Source organism: Ascaphus truei, chromosome 8, assembly GCF_040206685.1.
Source record: "Ascaphus truei isolate aAscTru1 chromosome 8, aAscTru1.hap1, whole genome shotgun sequence".
NCBI lineage: Eukaryota > Metazoa > Chordata > Amphibia > Anura > Ascaphidae > Ascaphus > Ascaphus truei.
Window position 1 is genome coordinate 61896568 of NC_134490.1, and position 17158 is coordinate 61913725.

At 40.2% G+C, this 17158-nt stretch overlaps 1 protein-coding gene across 1 annotated transcript in view; it reads left to right on the top strand.

Moving 5' to 3' along the window:
* ADAM12 (ADAM metallopeptidase domain 12) overlaps positions 1 to 17158 on the top strand; it is a 350504-nt gene that overhangs the window by 269948 nt on the left and 63398 nt on the right. The window contains exon 12 of the mRNA XM_075612257.1: positions 13454 to 13631. Within this exon, the coding sequence (XP_075468372.1) occupies positions 13454 to 13631 (178 nt within the window). The remainder of the gene's footprint in view (positions 1 to 13453; positions 13632 to 17158) is intronic.

Sequence of the window (17158 nt, forward strand, 5' to 3'; positions counted from 1 at the left end):
GGGAGCCGTGAACGGGAAGTGGGGGGAACAGAGCTCTGAATGGGGGGGGCGAAGCTGTGAACGGGGGGGCATTCATGTGAAGGGGAGGTACCGGATTGCTGTGAATGGGGGAGAAAGAGATAGGAGGGAGAGAGGGGGATGGGGAGAGAGAGAGAGGGGGGAACGGAGCGAGGAGGGGGAGCGGAGAGAGAGGGGGAGCAGGAAAAATAAATCCCGGGGATCGCCGGGTATATCAGCTAGTGAGTTTATAGAATATGTCCCATTGTGCTTGCAATCTCTCTATCTATACCGCTGCATATATTGTGCTATATAAAAAAAAAAGAATAGTATTATTACTATTACTGTATTAGGTGGTACACAGTGGGAAATTCAGACATTAATTGTATTTATTCCTATCTTTGTGTGTATAGCGCCGTCCATATATATAGCGCTTCACAGCAGTAATAGACACAATACAATAGTATTGGATGTAATATATAATGAGAATAAGCGCTTCAAACACAAAAGAAAATAGGAAAATTAGTCCTTGCCCCAAAGAGCTTACAATCTAAGAAATATAATTGCACTTGATGCAAGGGTGTGCCTCCACCTTACCAGTTCTGTATATCTGTGCATAATGTAATCCAATAAAGAATGATATCTTACACTTTTGGGCATAGGGAGCACCAACACTAATTGTAATGGATCATACAACCGATTGCTAAATGAGTGTTTCAGTTTAGGAGTCACCTATACAACATGGAATAAAAGCCACCGCTTTGTACACAAAAAGTAATTACAAATAATAATGGTATGAAATAGCACATTTAACAGTAAATGTTATCTCTTTATTAAAAACACATTTTATTGTTGCTCCATTTGTTTTCAGACACAGCAAACATTAGAAATATCAGACATTCTTTCTTTTTCAACCTACTTTTCAATTAAAGGTAGAAGAAAAAGAGGCAACTTTAGCCATGATTATCCACAGTACAGAGGGGTGAGTAGTTAAATGGCAGAATTGAATCTTGCAAATCAGTTCTTTAGTTGGAAATGAATCCACATGGCCGATAACATTGCCAGCAGAAAATGTATGTATTTGCCTGACCAATGTCTAGCCCTAATTCTGCCTTTAACTAACGCACGCTCAGTTACAGAAACAAAGCTATAGAAAATCACCTACGTTTGCCAATAGCTTTTACCAAATACAGTAATTGGTGGCAAATACTTACATTGCCAGACAGCAGCACAGATAATTTGCTACAATGCACAACTAATGTTTATTTAATGTTAATGTTATTTACCAAATAAGTAAACATGGGAAGGATGTTGATGCAGTGAGAAATCTGATTATTATTATTAGTAAAGAAGGAAATATTTTTTTCCCCTTATATAAATGCAACAAACAAAATCAGACAATAGGAAAGGAAATCCCCGCCCCGGAGAGCTTACCATCAACTGTAAGTGGTATGTTGGGAGATTTACAGAGACAGCAGGTTAGGGAATATGTGTAATAGATGGCAGTGTTTGGCCACAATGGTTGGTAGGAGCGAGTGTGGGTGTGGGACAGTAGCCATGAGTCCAGGCTACTGAAATGCTTAATTTAAGAGGTGAGTTTTAAGCTTCGTCTTAAAGGTGGGGAGAGAGGGTGCTTGGTGTATACGGAATATGAGGCAGTTCTACAGGTAAGGGGCATTGATGAAACAAAGTTTAAGGTGAGAGAGCGCAGTAGAGGTGAAAGGGTTGGAGAGGAGACTGTTAAGGGTAGAGCGCCTCAGACAATCGAGGGCATAACGAGAGCTCAAAACTGATATGTAGAAAGGAGCAGATAAGTGGAGAACCTTAATGATAAGGAGAAGAACTTTGTAGGCGATCAGAAATTTGATGGGAAGCCAGGAGAGGGATTTAAGGAGGAGATGAGCAGAGACTTTTTGGAGAAAGTTAAATAATTCTAGCGGCAGAATTTTGGATAGATTGCGCAGTAGAAAGATATGAGGCAGGGAGGCCTGTTAGCAGTATGCTACAGTAATCCAGGCGGGAGAGGAAAAGGGCATGCACGAAAGTTTTAGCAGTAGATTGATAAAGGAAAGGGCAAATATTGGCAATGTTACATCATTGGATACTGTTCCACTAGGGTTTTTGTTTGCCTTCCTCTTGTTCAAAAAATTGTAAATCCAAATATAGGATAAGTATCTGTCGTCTAAATTTAACATGGGTTGAACTCGATGGACGTATATCTTTTTTTAAACCTCATCTACTATGGGACTATGTAATGTCCCCCAAAATTACTCTAAATGAAAAGGACTGCATTACTTCACTCTGTGAACTTATTTATCCTTGTGCTCGGTCTAACAAGTGATATGAAAACCTGTCCAAAGGGAACAAACTAATGCCATGTTATTTAGCAATGGTCAGCAAAGTACTAGAAGGATTTCAGGGGGTATCATCAAACTACATTTGTATGAGTTGTTGCTTTACAGCCATCAATGATCCACTGAGCTATTAGTTCTTCATTGTTTGTTTACAGTCAGTACTTTCCAGAGGAAGCACCAGCTTAATCTGTGGACATGACCTGTTGCAAGATCCAACAAAACGGGCATGCAAATAACAATATATAAGAATATATACGCAATACATTATTGGCCAATCAGTTTATTGCTGTTGAGTTGACTTTTTGGTAAAAACACAAGATTAAAGTATTAATGGTTACTGAAGATCTGAGATCTCCAACTCCCGTGTAGAACATACCCCTTTTTATGTCTTAATAATCTATCTCTTTCAGATTATGTTACTGGATCATTTTGCAGAAAGTGAAGGAGATCTTACTTGATCTCCTGATAAAATGTGGCTGTTAAATTAGCCTACAGATATGGTTAAAGTTACAAAAGAAACATATCGATTGACATCACACCGTCCTTTATAATTGTAATAAAGATCAATATTATGATTTACACTCATCTCTGTAGTTATTCAGTTTAATCATTGATATTTAGATTGATGGATGACTAACATGACCAATAATTGTGTGTTTTACATATCTGCTTTATTAAATAATATTAAAACCAAAGCGTAAATTTAGCATAGGTTGAACTTGATGGATGTACGTCATTTTTCAACCTCATCTACTATGTACAGTACTATGTAACATCAATCATGTTTTGGTTTTGTTTTTTTTGCAATGAACTATGTTGGTTGTGTGTTTAATCTAGATTCCGAAGAAATACACATTCCGAAACAGATTTATATTTTAGTTTAGACTCATATTTCATGTTCAAGTAATAATGTTAATCACTGTAAGGTCCAATACAAGTTAACTTTATATATTTCATTGGTACCTTTAAATGTGCCATTCTGAGACAATAATCTAATGAGGCTACTAATTAATTTACAGTGATAGAAGTTACTCTGTTTATTTACCGCCAGGGATTTCTTGCACCTGAATATAATTCTCATAGTATGTATAAGTCAAGAAAACAGACTACTGTCAACATGAATGAATTGTCCTAAATTCCTATTATCACTACACATGTGCACATCCCAGCAGTTTCCTACATTAAATAAAAAGACATTTTGCATGTGTACATTTGTGGGTGGGGAAAAGAATAATTATATATACTTACCACTAACAATGCATCATCATTTGTCAGATTTGTCAGATTTGTGACTGTGAATTTATTGATTTAAAGCTGCAGACCAAGCAATATCCTACGTGTGTTTTTTAATACATCAGTTCTGTACTATTAAAAAAAATGCTACAAGTATTTTCTCAAACAACTCAATTAGATTTTCAATGTATTATAATGTAGCAAGCATTTTTTTTGTTTCTGTAGCAACCAGTTACAAAGTCACATCCCCTTCCTCTTCTGAAACAGGCTCTGACACACCCCTTTTTGAGCCTTGCCCTCTCTCTAGCAGTACACCATTTGTATCTAGTGACTGCCTGGTCACATGATCTTCCCCACAGAACTTTGCATCTTTGGCCCTGTTCTGCTGCACTGACAGCCATTTAGTGAACCCCCTAGCCAATTCTTCGCAGATCGATTGGCAACTTAGCTAATTACTTATCATTGTGTGGAGTGTAGTGATGCGCATATTAAAGGGAAAAGAAAGAAAAAACGGCAGCTTGGACTTCGGCTTTAAGGAGATTTGCTATAAAATATGAAGTCAGACCACATGAGGCAGTTCATTCCTAAAAGGTAATCTTTTAAAAGTTGTCTCATTGTTTTTAGAGGATAAATTATTACTTAATTTAAAAAGTCTGGGGTGTTGTACAGTTTATACAGCGTACACACTCTTTTTGACACAAACATACTAATATACAAGCACTCCCATCTTAAACAGCTATCATTTAAGTGATTAGCATAGGATTAAAGAATCAGTCCATGTTGCATGATATATATATATATATATATATATATATATATATATATATATATATATATATATATATATATATATATATATATATATATATATATATATATATATATATATATCAGGGGGTCTCCGAACCTGAACCCCATTAATTTCAGCTCCAGGGACCCCCTGCGTCCCAAAATACTGTAGTGGGTGCCGGTATTGCCTTCATGTATAAATGTCCCTAGTCACGCGGGACAATAGGAAGCTGCTTTGGATGACGTCACAGCTTCCTATTGCCCATGGGACATTAAAACCGCCATTTCTTTAGGCACCCACAGCCTAGCCAGAGCTGCTACCGGCACCCCATATGGAGGTAAGTGTCTGGGGAAGCAGGAGATCCTGAGAGCTGAAATTAATGGGGTTCAACTCCGTAGACCCACTGGAGGATACAGCATACTGTATATAGCACTCAGGTCTCTCTCTTCCCTTCCTCTCACCACCTCTCCTTCCCCCCCCCCCCCATTTCTCTTCCCCCATTTCTCTTCCCCCCATCTCTCTTCCCCTCTTTCCTCCCATCTCTCTCCCACTTCCCATCCAATCTCTCTCCCCCTCTCCCTAACCTAACGTAAAGTATCTTAGCGCATCTAGGCCATTGTGACCTGTGCACCAAGCTCTGCAAATGGCCATTCTACAAGGCATATTTCGCTATTAATCTATTGTACGTAAGCGTTTATTATCTAAGTGAGGATATTTTCAGAAACACACGTAATATCCGTGATGCAGCATGTGTATTGATGAGGAAATTACTGTCATCATCAGGAAAAGCCAAAAACAAAATAGGAAGCAGCTTGGAGTTCCTCTCACTAAATAAAGTAACTGCACAGATAAGCAGTGGCATCATGTTGCAGTCTGTTGTTTGTGAGGATTATTTTTGGCATCGAACTGGGTTAGCAGATACCCACTGTATTATTGCCTGGAAATGCAAGAAAGCATTAACACAAAGCAAGAAAGTAATGATGATTGTTAATCAAAGGGATTACACATGCTGCCGTTTTGAGTTTTTCGTGAAATATCTTATTGTTTTTGACATTTTAAAACACTCCCTTATTTGCACTCTTTATACAGTATATTTATATTTTTGTCAAGTATGTTCGAATGAAAGCAGCATAACACTTCATTTTGCTAATTCCCATTGTATTTATTGGTTCACACCAACTATAGTAAGTTAACTTGGTAGAATCACTAGTTGGGATTAAAGGAAACTTTGCACATGCTTGTCTGAGCAGTCTGAAAGTTATCTGAAGGTCACCCTGGAATATTTGAGGAATTTATCCTGATTTACATTTGTAGCACCTTTTCCCTCACCCTAAGTGAGATCATAGAGCTACTGTGTATTCTGGTGCGGTGCATACCTGTGAGGTTGAACAGAAGGGCCTGAGAGCTCCGCGTGGTATGGGGATCTCAGGACAGGCTCTCAGTAATGATCATCCATAGCGCAGCGCCTCCAGCCCATGAGGATCCTCGTGCAGCCAAGATGGTCCGCATGGGCAACTCAGATAGTTGCCCAGACAAGTAGCCACAACATATCTGTTCAACTGTGTCTTTATTGGCATCATTCTGGTTACAGCATTGATGTTCCCTGGAGCCGACCCACCGAGCTTAAGGCCCTGCAGGCCCCTCCTCAGCTCCCCTTACTCCCTGATGGAATAAGGGGTGAACGCATCCACTCCACTGGGGAAGGTAAGGAACCCATTCACTTCTGGGTGAGTGTCAGCTTATGTACCTCAGGGGAGGGGCTTGTAACCCTGCCCCATATCAGGGCAGGTCCGATACTGACAGGCTTCACATCATGGGCATGTGACCCAGACAGTATCCTCCCCAAGGATAACACTCTCTGGTTGTTGTTAGGCCCGCCCCTGGATACAGCAATGATGTATCCAGGCTGCAACAGCAAGCTAGGCCTCCATGAAAGAGTTTATCCCCCTCATTGCCTGTGTCTAACTGGACTTCTACTGTTAGGGCCAAAGGAAAGATAACAGACAGAGGCCTAGGCTACACATTTATTATACCGGTCATGCAAGATAATAAAGTGTTACTGCCAATTGCTCAGTGTTATCATGGGGGCGAGAAGGATTCTTGGCTTCAATGTGTTGACGCCTAAAGTCTTAAGAACAAAACAAAGCAGAGGGGGGTAGGGATGATAAAATCCTAACTTAATAGCACCTACCCCTCAGTCCAAAATGATAATTACATGAAAAACAATTCCTACCTCAAGGTATTTAAACCAAACTGTGCTATTCCTCTGACCAGAACATTTGAAATCCACGTAAATGTCTGCTCTTAACAAAGCAATGTTCATTTAACCTTTGTTGTATTTACTTCCATATCGCGGGAGTCTGGGTTTTGGGGCAGAGGAGAGGAAATGAAACATATTCCTGTAAATAGAAAATATTCTGGAATGTCTGAGTTTTCTTAGCCATACATTTCAGCTGTAACCCCCCATCCCTGGCTCCCGAAGGGTGTCACATCAGATACCTCCATCTCAGTACATGCTCAGTACATGCTCAGTACATGCTCAGTACATGCTCAGTACATGCTCAGTACATGCTCAGTACATGCTCAGTACATGCTCAGTACATGCTCAGTACATGCTCAGTCTCTCAGCCATATCGATATTGCGGGGTAAGTGCTGGCCGGGTCGGTATGACAGTGTGAAATAGAAAGGGCAAAAGGAACTTTTCTAAAACAGTGTTTATTGAACGCAGTCCAGACACTTCACATAGACATTCACGATACAATGCATCTGGCAAAATATAAGGACTTAGGGCAGAGGTGGCCAACTCCAGTCCTCAAGGATCACCAACAGGTCAGGTTTTAAGGATATCCCTGCTTCAGGATAGGTGGCTCAGTTATTGACTGAGCCACCTGTGCTGAAGCAGGGATATCCTTAAAACCTGACCTGTTGGTGATCCTTGAGGACTGGAGTTGGCCACTCCTGGTTTAGGGGAATCAATCTCAAGTACTGGGGGGCACGAGATTTTCTGGGGGGGGGGGGGAGGCGTGGTGCTCACAGATGCCCCGCACTCTTCCCCAAAGCATTTAAATGAAATGCCGGGATCGCGCGCAAGGCCTATGAAAGTTCTCTTACCTTGTCTTTGGTGGCTTCTGGCGACGTGGCATCAAATGACATCGCGTTGCCATGGCAGCGTGGCGTCGTGACGGCAGAACGCTGGAGACAAGGTAAGGAGGGGGGGCACGAGCTGGGGGGGAGAGCAGGCAGGAGGGCGCAGGGGGAAAAATTTGCGCACCCTTGCTCTAGTACAGTAGGTTCCGGTCATATCCAGAGGAGGCACTTGGCTTAGTTACCTGTTGCATAAGGCTTTAGTGGAATAGCTTGCAGGGAGACTGCAATGTAATAAGGACCTTCCCAATGGGCAGATTCAGTAGGAATACGGGTTACAGTGGGGCAATCCTATGAGACTGAGCAGTGCTGCATCCTTCTCCCACAAACTTTGACTCCCTGGTACTTTTACAGGCGCTAGCTAATGATTGGGGAACGTTACAAAACTGTAAAATAATATACACTGACAGACAAAAGTGGCAGCAGACAAGACATAGAAACCCTATACACATCACTGAGACGTGCAGAGATACGCAATGGAGACCGTTTCAAGTTAAACAAAAATGAGGCTTTATTGCGCCTGTTCCTTTAACACAGCAAAATTATTCAAAATAAACAAAAGAAAGGCCTACTCCGGTTTGGAGAATATCTACACATTTAGTCCAGCCCTCTCTAACTGGGTGTATAGCTAAGCTAATTACCAGCCCCAAACATATATATATGTAACGGTGTTTGCATCCCCCCCCCCAATCATAGATAGGGGCCATTACAGGGTGCGTGTGGTGCATACCTGCTGGTAACAGGAGGGCTGAGTCGTCCGTGATGACTTTGGGACACAGGAACAGGCTTCTGGGGTCCATACCCCAGATAATACTTAGCAGTGCTGCGCCTCCATCTGCCATAGGCTCCAGGTATGTATAGAGATGATCTCCCATGGTAGAACTTGTACTCTCCCCCAGTTAGATCACACACCAGGCTGGAGGTACATTGCAAACAGGAACGGTTTATTACAACACACTTTGCAGCAACCAACAGCTACGCAGCAGTCGTCTGCCAGATACAGTCTCCTTAGATCAGCTCTCACTGGAGATGGTCCCTGGACCGCCACTACAAGGCCAAGGGCACTCGCAGTCGCCCAACTCTTCCCCACCTCTCTAGCGGACGTAGAGGTATAATCACACTCATTCCTCCCCGCAGGGAAGAGCACATGGGTAGGCCCCAATCTCAGGCTCCCAGTCGTGTGACCTGCCTTCCTCAGAGGGAAGGAACAACCTACAACTTTAGGGCAGTCCTGTCATTAAGTATAGCCAGAAGGCAGCAACCCAGCTACAACAAGATGTACCACCCCTTGCTGTCACTCAAGTGCAGTACCAAAGGTGAAGGGGAAAATCCCATGATGACTACTGGCAGGCCTGTTGTACCAGGGCTTACTGCCAGGAGAAGGGCAGAATAGTAGCCAGGGGTGGCATGGCTACATATATATACACAGATATACAACAGTCCCGTAAAAAAGTCTCTTAACTGTTTCTTGTATTTGTAGGGGAAGGCCTCTCTGCTCTCCTGTATCCACACCCTTGTGTGCTATGGCACTGTCTGTGTCCAGATATAGAGGTCTTGTCCCCTTTGTCTTGCTGTCAGCCTTTAGTCCCTCTGCAGCTCAAGACATCTGTTGTTCACCAGGTCAGCCCAGTTGTGGGCTAGGGGAATTTCTGCTCTGTCCTTCCTGGGTCAGCCTCAATTGTAAGCTCAGGAATCCTCCTCATGTGGCTCACTTGACACTATTTCACAGAGCTCTGATTAGGCAGGTGGAGTCTGGTTGATTGCCTGTTGCACTTAACGTGCTCCCTGCTGGATTTAAAGGCATTTTCTTTAACAGGGATAAGTCCCTGTTACAATCACTTACATGAGGCTCCCAATCAGAACTCTGAAGAACCTGCTTCTAGAACAAAGGGTGGAGCTACATATACGCTTATGCTGTTGTCATACATCACAAAGTAGCTAGGGGGAGAGGTGAAACCTGAGTGAGCCCACACAGTTAACCTCTTCTAGAAACCAGTAGCCATTCAAGAGGGAGCTACACAGCCATACTGAAGAAAGTGATCCATTGTATTGTTTAAACTTCAGTTTCAGCTACACTGTATTCAGTGCATTTTAATATGAAATAGTATAAAATCAACACAATAACAGATTAAACACAGAAGTTACAAATCCTTAGAAGCTTTCAACATCTATCAAGAGAGAGGTCTGTAAGTCATTGGACCTGCTTGTTCCAGGTAACGGGAACATATGTGTTGGGAGAAATGAATGGGTCACCATGGAGTGAAAAGGGAGGAAATACCCAATTAGTACTCCTCTGCTTTCTTGTTGCATGAGGTTGTGTTTAAATGGACCATGATGATAGTTCTTAATAGATGTAATTGTACACTCATTTTCTTCTGATGTTCTGTATCTATTTGAAAGTATGACAAATCCGTTCCCCAATTAATTTCTATGGTCTACTATGTGATTATGGAAAGTAACTTGTGAGTTAATGAGAAGACAACTGAGCAATGTTTACAGCACATAATTACAGCATCTTTGTTTTTAATTTTCTTATTGTCATCAGAACTGCAAATTTGGGGGGACTAGCTAGGCCTGTGGGTCTATATACACTTCAGGAAAAAGAAGACATTACAATATTCACCGTATTAGAACATCTGAACAAAAAGCATGTTTGCTTTTACCACTGGTTAGTAAAGTATCTTTTTTTTAACTTATGTCAAAAACAAATGTTTAAATCTTGTGAGGAAAAAAAAAAAAACTACAATGATGATTACAGGCTGATTTAATCTGACTTTCTAGTCCATTTCGGAACGAACTGTAAATGAAGACATGAGAACTGTGGTCATTACCCATTAGTAAACCAATGTAATTCATATCACAGTAGACTTTACCCAGTTTCTCCCATGTTGGATGGGTAAACTCTCTCGGTGAAGGTGATAAAAGTAACCGGGTGCAGTTGCAAAAATAAGCAAGATTTGTCTTGCAAAAGCTGCAACATCATAGATCAACTCTGGGATCGGATTGAACTAAGATTCTTAGCGCTGCAATCTTGAACTCCTTAAGTACACAAATAACAGTGCATTAATCTTCACAATAAAGGTAAATTGAAAATGCTTTCAGTGTGTTTTGCTGGGCAAATCATGTATAAATATTTAGTAGATAAAACAGTCCTACATAAGAGATACAACACATGTAAACGTAGTCTGTATTTCTTAATTTCTCTTTATTGCATTGAAATCAGCATTTCACATATGGTCTGATTCATTGGTCTTGGCAGCAGTAGAACTTGTAGTAGTGTGGGTGTTTCAGCAAATATATTGCTAGGAACAATAAACATCTTTCATTTCTGTTTCAACGTCTGTCTTCAAAACGCATATAATAGAAGTGTGGGCAGAATAACGTTTTTATTCATTTGCGATATAACTTGCAATGAACAAAGTTCTAACGCGGGGGAAAAAATAATACGATTTTGAACTTCTGTAATGTTGGTAACATGTTTTTACAGTTATAATCAGAATGTACAGAAGAAGTAGACAGATCCATCTCCCTTGGAAAAGCAGAGCATACCAAAAATGTTGTATAGTCTCATAATGTAACATCAGAGTAGAAAATGGGCAGTAATTTGACCCGTCGCTGTATACCTCGGGGCATTGTCATTATAATACAGTATGTGCATAGTGTCCATTTATAAAACCAATCAAACTTACCAAGATGCACTGAGCGAATTAATGAAATCCCTGGCAAATTTAAAATATTTCATAAATTAAGATATGCTTTTTTTTTTTTTTTCAAATGTAGGCTTAGAAGCCCAACTTGAAAAAGCAGTACCAGAAATATCCGAGGACATATAATGCAAAGTGTAACACTTTTATGATATGATATTTAATGGCTTATGCATAGGTGGAGAAAGAATCGAGCATATGTGCAGTGGTCCAGGTTGAGTTATAATTGGGGGTTTCTTTTCACATAAAACTATTAGGCACATCGGTTTACAACAAATCAAATAAAGCGTTTTATTGATAAACCAAATATAGAGAAGAATTATGTCAGAATAGGCAGAACATGATATATTTGACAGCGCTTTTTGCTCTATGTAAGGTTGTACCCAACATGTTTTGCAATTGCACATAAGGAAAGTGGAGATGCTGAGGACTATACTGTATACTTTCTAGAGTTTGGTTCATAGCTTCAGCTTGTTGGAACTTGTTACCTTGTTCTGGTCGCCACTCGGCAACAGCATCTGCAGCTGCTCATTTTTGGCTCTAGAAACGCAGCCAACCCCCTCTTAAATGCAATGAATAGGTGTCCAGTGCTTTATCTAAACATTCGTTTCAATTATAGTCAATGTTGAGATGACGAGTTGACTTAAAACCAGTTTTATAAAAGTGCAGAGAGGGTCTCTGTACCCACCGACATTTTGACAATGGATTAATCGTTAATTATTTCCGTTCATCTGTTATAGAGGTTGTGGAAAGGCAGGCGGGTGCCTTCCATTGCTACTGTAGCAACTACTTTCCCCATTCAATAGTAGAGACGCAGTTATTCCGTCCAATTTGTTTTTAAAAATAGATTTCATGCACCCGCCCCTCGTCGTCCCCTTTCTTTTTACTACTGAAAGTAGGAAAAAATGGTTTATTGTGTGTCTCAGAGTACTTCACTGTCATGTGCCTGTATTCCAAAATGACTTGTTATGCTGTGAATGTCACCTTATTATCCACATGTATGTACCTTGCAAGACGCCAATAAAGGAAAAAAATATTTATAAAAAAAAAAATAGATTTCATGAACAACTTGGAACAAAGCCTTTGTTGTATTCACAATTGCAGTATTTATTCAATGGTCAGGGTGATGGATTCCCTCTTCCCTCCGTATTTTACAATCTCAATGACAAACATTGCTATCGATCTTTGATAATAAATCAATCCTGACTTCATTTCACATGGTCTCCACTTTCCATCTGTCGGTAAATACAATATTTACAAAACATATTTTACACGCGTTACATCTGCCCATAACTGTACGTATTGTTCTGCTTTATGCAGTAAACCTGTAAATATAGTTTAGCTGCCTGAAGTTTATCACACCCCATTCACTTACCCTTCTCTCTGTATAACATATATAAACGACTGCATTATCATAATAGTAGCATGTGCCTTAATATCCCTTAGAAAATGCAGTAGCACTCGTAACGTATTATCTTTATTTTAGATAATGAAACCAACAGCTAGTTTCTCGATTAGTAAAATATAGGGTTTCATAAAGTAACATACAGCATTTTACTAGCCACATATTCAAAACTTAGTTGAGTACTAAGAATATATCCTTTACACAAACAATATTTCATTGCAATTTGTTTATTTTTATTTTGGAGAACTGTCCGTCAATGTGATTAGTATTTTACAGCGCGGGAAGCTCAATTTTTAATTGCAGGTGGCAGCAAAAGGAATTTATGGAACAAAACCCAATCATTCATGGTTTGCCTTTGACTTGTCACAATGTTGAATTATTACCTTGCTGTAAAGAGGTAATGAATATATGGTCCACTGTCTTCAAGGAGAAAATGAGGCTGGCATTTTGTTTGCCAGCTGGTTGAGATCCAAAGTTAATATAATCATTTGAGAGGCACGCTTTGGCACTGTTATAACAAAAATTGTGTTTGTCTAAGGAATAAAATATTAACTACATATGTCACTTCAAGGAGGAAGCCTACACACAGGCTTCACATGTTGCAAGGCCAATAAAGTGCCTTTGTCACATCTTGTGTTATTCTACCATGGCACACAAAATATATTATACAATTTAGAGAGTGGGATAGATCCCATTTGGACCATATGGTGATAGTAACTTAACCTGACCTTGCAGTCACAGAAACTCTGAATTATTAGGAATAATGTATTTGTAATATAAAAAAAAAGACCTGACTCATTTAGCAGACTTTTTTTTTTCCTGCAGATATCCATTCCCCACAGTGTTTAGCAGCTGCAGCAAGAAGGATTTGGACAACAGCCTGGAAAAGGGAGTGGGCATGTGTCTGTATAACATGCCTGAAGTTACAGAATCATTTGGAGAACAGAAGTGTGGAAATGGATATATTGAAGAAGGAGAACAGTGTGATTGCGGAGAACCAGAAGTAAGAATGTCTAGCGTGACAACAAGTATTTGTCTTCATTAACATGAGCTGTGTAGTGCAGGGGTACTCAACTCCTGTCCTCAAGAACCCCCAAGAGGTCAGGCTTTAAGGATATCCCAGCTTCAGCACAAGTGGCGCAATCAGTGGCTCAGTCTTCTACTGAGGACATACTTCATATATTCTGTGTGTCTACCTCATCTCTTTAATATTAAAACTTTCTGCCTAAGTAAGTAGTAATTATGTCAATAATACCAATGCAGCCATCCATAGTTAGCAATGAGATGAAGTCAGAAGACAAGAATAAAATACAATGAAGAAAACAGGGATACCCCCCAACAAAAATTAAGCCGAGCTCCACTTACACCAGTCATTCAGATCAATTTTCGTTTATTTTAGGAACAGCGGAGGGTACGGTGTTTTAGATCCCACATGGACCATAAAGAAACTGTTGCTCTGATATCCTTAGTACCAAACTAGAGGCAATATTCTCTGTGTAGTCGATTGAATATGTTTTCAGGGTTGCATTCTCTAAGTACTGGGGTTCATTGTGTTACTTAACTAGCCTTTTAGTTCAAAGTGGTGTTTCGACTTTCCTGCTAAGTTTTCTAGTATGTTGACCATGGGTTCACAAAACAGGCTACTTATCAGAAATTCACTAAATAAAGCCACTATACTCAGATCCAGATACAGTTGCGTTGGTAAAAAACAAATGAATGTGGAGGGGACAATATTCCTCTTATCCGATCTTACCAGACTAAAGCCCAGATATGCCAAACAATGCTAAGTTTTAGAGCACTATAGGACCCATTCAATTCTGATGACAAATTAATGGTCTAGAACAGATTCTTGCTATTAACAAGCATTTTTCACATATTATACAGTGAATTAACAGCTTGCACAATTTTGGGCTATTAAACTTGATAGTATGCGTAGTAATTGAGTAGTTCATGTATAACCAAAAACAGTTTCCTTAATACACCATAAAACATTTTATAAATGTAATTTTGAGTCTAAAGCCGCTCAACTTACTAAAATGTAATACGTAGGTTCTACTCGGTGGCGGATTTATCATTTTGATGATTATAGGCTCTAAGCTTATTGCGCCCCTTATTTTATTATTTCACAATTTTTGATTTAATCTAAAAGTCAGTGGCATTGCGAAACTATAAAAAAAAAAACAGGTCCCCTCGTTATAAAAAAGGGACGGCAATAAGCTTAGAGCCTATCAGTGATAAAATGAATAAGGGCTGGTCTTAACCTTTGCGGGTCCCCCGTTGAAAGTATTCAAGGGAACTTACCTCCCGGGCGGTTCCTTTAAGTGCGGCCCCTCCTCTTGCAGTGTAGCAGCGTCATGACGTCACAGCGGCATAAGATGCCGTGTCATGGTAACACATTGTCATGTGACATTGGGACGCCATGACAACGTGGCACTGCAAGTGGTAGACCGCTCCAGAGAAGATAAGACCCCCTACACACACACACACACACACACCACCCTTACCTTGGGGAGAGAAGCAGTTATGCCGGTCCAGGGAGCCAGATGGATATCATTGTGGGTTGGTGATGCATTGAAAAGTCCTGCTCTCATTGAAAAATTGTTGCCCCCACAAAAATTGCTGCAATAGCCTATTCAGCATTGTGGGAAATGTACCTCTGGTGCTATTACCAGAATCTACTAAGTAGCTGGGTACGTATCAGTTTTTGTTTTGACCTGATTTAGGGGCATATTTATTTGACCCAACTATAAAAATAAAGATCTCTGAAGTTTGTGTCCTCTTTTCAATATGCTTGTCCGCTTACATAGTTACATAGTGAAGGAAACTGCCCTGCCAATTGGAAAAGGGCTGGAGGCCTTGTGACTGGATACACACACTGCACCCTGCAGCAGACTCCCCGGGAAGCTTTATCACGCACTACGATAACAATTGAAGTGATAAAGGCGCTCAACGCTTGATCCCTTGTATAATTGTAATAGACAGATGAACAATAATGGACATGAGGGTATGTGAGAAAATTGAAGTAAAGTCCCCAGAAGAACTAATAATCCCTGAAGGGCAAGAAAAAGGCTAAACTAACCTAAATCAAGTCCTAATTGGGATGGCTTCTGGACTCACAATAGGTATTCAACAATACATGATACTCACAAAAATCCCCTTTTCCAATGTCCTGTAGAGGCATGCAGCCTGGTAAAGAGATGCTGGTCTCAGAAGGTAAATAGAACAAAGAGATAAACCAGCGCACTGCCAAAGTGGGTCCCAAGCCAAAGTGTTGTAAAAAATCTTCTTTATTTAATCCATCTAAAAGTGGAGGTTAAGACCCTCCTACGCGTTTCGTGTAAACATACTTTATCAAGACTTGGTCTACATTGGCGTTTGGTGTGCAAGCTTAAGATGCTTTGGCCAAAGAATCAAACTAAATGATCAAATGTTTTTATTATATATATATATATATATATATATATATATATATATATATATATATATATATATATATATATTTATTTTTTTTTTTTAAGGTACTTTACTGTGTATTTGTGTCATTGGATGTAGCACTGGGCTCTGTCTGTGTTCTATGTTTTGTCCTTTATTTAAGTATATATTGCCATGCCCAGTAGCACTCCGCTTTGACACACACATATATATATATATATATATATATATATATATATATATATATGCAAATACAACTGTATGCTCATCTGCATGTCTTAGGCAGGTCTGCAACCCCGCCTTTCACCATTATCACCCAGCATACAGCACTTCCACTGCATCAAGGGATTCTGGGAAATGACATGCAAATGAGCACGCAGTGCCACTTTTTGCTTAAAAAAACATTTTTAACATGGTTCCCTATAGGCTTAAGCTTGCTGCATGGTCATAGCTTTGAGCACAGCCAGGGTTAAGGTGCATACCCAGAAAACCACCCACAGACAGCTGTTTCGACCTTAATGGGTCTCATCAGTGTGGGGTTGATTAACTGGGTATGTATATATATATATATATATGTTGTGGTTACTTTGGGGGTTTAATAGGAGCTTACTGGGTATCTCTGTCCTGCAATAAAATAATCTGAATTCTTCCCAAACTCAGGGAACACTTCCAGGAAGCATATTGCATAGGGGTCTGTACTGTAACTCTAAGCCTAGATGTAGCATTGGGATGGGAAATGCTGGTGATGTCTTGGGTGTTTATGTATTGGTGCACATAGTAGTGTGTTCAGGCATACCGCTCCGTTTTTGGAGCAGAGTTGCAGCATATGCAAAAACTGTTTGTGATCTCTGATGCAGAATGTTAGAATTACGCCACTTCAAATATTGAGGATTTTTGGTGCAAAGAAAAGGGATGATGAATGGCGCAGAGACACAGATTGTGATCCATCTCATTATAATATGGGCCCCATGTAACTCCTCCCCAAATCCTCCTACCGGAACCCCCAACACGAAAACTAGGGCAGATAGGGCAAAATTGGAACAACATGCTTCGATATATAGGGGCAGGATGCGGCGTTTGGCACCAAAATTGCCTTGA